This window comes from Limulus polyphemus, unplaced genomic scaffold, assembly GCF_000517525.1.
Source record: "Limulus polyphemus unplaced genomic scaffold, Limulus_polyphemus-2.1.2 Scaffold4792, whole genome shotgun sequence".
Lineage (NCBI taxonomy): Eukaryota > Metazoa > Arthropoda > Merostomata > Xiphosura > Limulidae > Limulus > Limulus polyphemus.
Genome location: NW_013670402.1, coordinates 41,507 through 45,623, shown reverse-complemented (window position 1 = coordinate 45,623; position 4,117 = coordinate 41,507). Strand labels below are relative to the sequence as shown.

Here is a 4,117-nt window from a genome sequence, read left to right as displayed (position 1 = left end):
CCACACTACAAAAAACCATAAAGTGTTTTATTAAATACAGCAGACCACATGACATAGTTACCCACACTACAAAAAACCATAAAGTGTTTTATTAAATACAGCAGACCACATGACATAGTTACCCACACTACAAAAAACCATAAAGTGTTTTTTTAAATACAGCAGACCACATGACATAGTTACCCACACTTTAGAAGTACTAATACTTTTGATCTTACTTGGTAAACACACTTACCACAGAAACATCAAAGATTTTGCATTTTTAAATGTGCAAAAAAATCCATAAAAAAACAAAAACAAAGAGGAAATACTATTTATTTCAAACACAATGTGCATTCTTCTTTACAAATTTTAACCTCTCTTCCTCCTACAGTTTTGGATTTATTCCTTTGACACACACATTTTGTACAATAGCAATAAGTTACTGTTTCATCTGCCTAATTCTTCTATACTAATGGCATATCCAGAATATACTGATAAGTTGCTACATCTTAAGCCTATTCCCAATAATATTCCAAATATTTTTGTTTTCAATCTATTAATACTTTAACCCAAATAACAACTGCCAAAACTATATAAAACATTCATACATTTCACAGAATGCAGAATTCCATGACCTATTATTAAAATTTCCACAGCCATTCAGGGGCATTAGACACAGGGCAAATTAGAAGTCAGCCACTGCATGTGATTTCTGTAGTAAGCTCACCTGTCATTTGATTTTCCATAACCACAACTAAAATTCATGAAATTCTCTGACTTAAGGTCTGTAAAACATGTATGTATGTCTTTCCAGAAAATCTACAACCCAAACACACCCTGTATACACATCTTTCAACTCAAAAACTATATCCATGCAACAAAAATTGTACGAACTTTTCCTCTTGTTCTGTGGATTTAGTTTTCTTTTCCCTTTCTGGAGAAGATGAGCTGCTAGAATCACGAACCAAACTGTTGTTGAAGAAAAAACATTAATCAACAAAAATTACAAAACTATAAATACTACTGCCTGTTTCAGCTTTAAAAAAAAAAACACTTCAAAATCAAATGATATTCAGAAATTTAGGAAATTGAAAAATAAATAAATAAGCATTTGTGGGATATAAACCAGAATAAAAAATATTTAGAATCACTGGTCATTCTATTCACTAAATGCTTAAGCAATCAGATGTTAAAATTAAAAACTCAGTTTCAAACTTTTGTGAATACTTAACCCAAAAATTATGGACCCCTAAGCTTTTTAAACAAATTTTCTACCTATTTACGCAACAAATTGCTTGCATCTCCATGATCTTGTTGGTTACAGGGTCCCTAGTAAGTAAGTAACATATAAGTTAGACAAAAGAAATGTAAACAAAAATATCATTAATCCTATTAATTACTGCTAGGGTTCCCTATACTTATATATTTTACATAAAAAATAAGTGGTTTCAATTAATTTTTGTATCACTTCTTAACAGAGTCCTGTAACAGGCAAAAAAAGTTTACCCAATATATGGAACCTTCCAATAGGAAACAACAGAAGTCAGTAATTTAAGGGTTACATCTTATTAAAAACACACACACACACACACATATTTATTTACTTTAGGACATTCCATAGTTTCAAAACTATAACTGTTCTCAAGTATCAAGTTCTTATCAACAAAACTCACGTGTATTTTTTCTGGGCCTTTGCAATTGCTAAGGCTTCTTTCTGTTTACGTTGTGGATCTAAAGAACTTCCTTCAACAAAATGTTCACTGATACCCAGAGCCTCTTTAAGTTTCTCATTCTTTTTCTGATTGGCTTCTGCCATTTGGTGGCTTTCCTTGACACTGTGAGTGATAAAAACAAGCAGACATTATTACTGATTTAAAATATTTACTTTCTTATTAACAAAACAGTGGCACAGACAACCATATATTATTGTTGTTTTGACATTATTTTCATATGAACAAAATGGTGGTGCAGAAAAATATATTATTGCTGTTTTAAAATTTTTACTTTACTGTGAATAAAACAGTTGTACGAACAGATATTATTTTAACATTTTTATTTTATGTAACAAAACTGGGCTCATTAATTCTATACATAAAAAAGGACTTTTGTAAATTGTAAAAAATGATACTCCCTTACCATTCATACACTGTAGCATATTTTTTTTTTTACAATTGTAATATACAGGGTGGTCCAACATTATCTTTCCTGTTTTAAAATTAATAATTAAATAACTAAGGAAATACAATGATACAGTTGTCAAGATCTTGTAGCCCAACTTAAGCAATTTTTATTATGTTTTTCTTTTCACTCCAGTGAGTAGTGTTACCCCCATAAAATGTCATCCATGCAAAAAAAGGCTCAATGCATCATTTGGCTTGCAAAGACCTAGTCAGTGACTTTGGTGCAGCATAACTACAGACAATAGTGCAGGAAAGAAGTATGGGGGGGGGGGTGTTAAGGATATTGTTGATTGCACACCTATAGCAAACATCATGGAGTTACACACCAGGATGACAGAAATCTTTTGCCACTGTAATTGTAGACACCATGCAATGACCTTGGACTGAAATCAAATATCAGTTAGATGTGGGAGAGCCATTAATGGTGCACACATAGAAGTCTGCTGACATGACAATGAAAACTGTTTGAGTTGGGCTACAAGATGTTGAAAGCTGCATGGTTTAATCCCTTAGTTAGTTAATTATTAAATTTTAAAATAGGAAATAAAGTTGGACCACCCTGTATAGATTAAAATACAGTCTTTAATGTACTAGACTAACAGTATGAAATCTTGCCCATAAGGCCTAACTTGTACATTTAAAACAGGTTTTGTGGGTAATAACACATTTTTCAAGATAAAAATGGTTTGGCACCACAGCTAAAGGTTGAGTTAACGTTCAACAACTTATTCAGCGAACACAGTCACCTCCAAATTTAGCTTTTGGTTAATAGGCCAAATACCCTAGTAAGACACGGGACACGTTCACTAATGTTTAACTTAAATCTTTTAGAATATGGATTGGATTTAGATTTGGTACTTGTAGCAACAAGCACTCTGTACGAATCACAATGGAACAAACGGTCGACTAAGATTAAGAAGCCTTGTTAGTAGGGCAGTGCTACTTTTGCTAACGGCACCAACAACTGAAACAATACGAAATAAAAAAAATATCCCTTCACGTTTATTCTTTACGTACCCATCATCGGTAGTCATGTTTTCGTAATAAATAAATAAAAAAGATTATAACTTCAAAACAAATCAGAGGAGATATCAGGGATCCTCCTAATTTGAAGTGGGCATATCAGTGATGCGCAAAGTGTACCGTAGTTCACCCACGTACTATGGATTTGGTACCGCACGCGCAGTAGGCTTCAAACAAACACATCTAGTATAGATAGTAGAGCACGGTTGGATCGATATCGGTCTGGTTGCATGGCTTTCCTCCAGCAGGGGTTGCGGCATGGCTGGGCACTCAAGCTAAATATTGTTCTCCATTGCTGCTGAAGTCTGGCTCTATTAGTCTGCCAGGGCGCTTCGTGTTGTATTTTAATGCGCTAAATAATAAGTTCTCCTCACTACCGAAGTCGAAAGCCCTAAGCACGTGTCTCCAATAACTTCGTGTCATGCTGATGTTTAGATTTAACCTCATTCTCTGTTGACATCATGAACACTTTTCTAGCATCCAGAGTAGCGAGGCCACCGAAGACCTCTTGTTAAAAACAATACAGTTATGATATCAGGAATGAAAGTAACACGATGAACAAAACTCAATATGATTACTTCGAAAACATGATAACAGCAACTTTTACAGGAAACAAGTTCTCATTTAAGTAATTACAACGTTTCGACCCATAGTATTGAGTCATGTCGAAAGTTTTAATTATTAAAAATTACTATTGTATTTTTGAATAAATTATTCTGTTTAGCAGATTTCTAAATAAACATCAAGCATTCAATATCTTTTCAACTGGTTTCTTAAAACCTCTTGCATTGATTTTTGTTCACGTGCTTATTTTTCTCTCACGTGTAAAAACTGTTAACATTTTCGATGACGACGAACCCACTTTGAGACTAATAATGGCTGGGGACGGGCTCGTAAGGGGGGAGTTGAATAAAACATTTTTATATTTCAAT

At 33.5% G+C, this 4,117-nt stretch overlaps 1 protein-coding gene across 4 annotated transcripts in view; it reads right to left on the bottom strand.

The window, feature by feature from the left end:
- Window positions 1-4,117, bottom strand: part of LOC106471691 (serine/arginine repetitive matrix protein 2-like) — a 53,908-nt gene that overhangs the window by 33,583 nt on the left and 16,208 nt on the right. For 3 of the 4 annotated variants that reach the window (XM_022400303.1, XM_013932308.2, XM_013932309.2), the window contains exons 2-3: window positions 1,656-1,817; window positions 877-951 (exon numbers count right to left, since the gene is read on the bottom strand). In XM_022400303.1, coding sequence (XP_022256011.1) covers window positions 877-951; window positions 1,656-1,817 — 237 coding nt within the window. Of the gene's footprint in view, window positions 1-876; window positions 952-1,655; window positions 1,818-3,179; window positions 3,244-4,117 lie in introns of those variants that run through there. The other variant, XM_022400304.1, reaches the window with a different exon arrangement.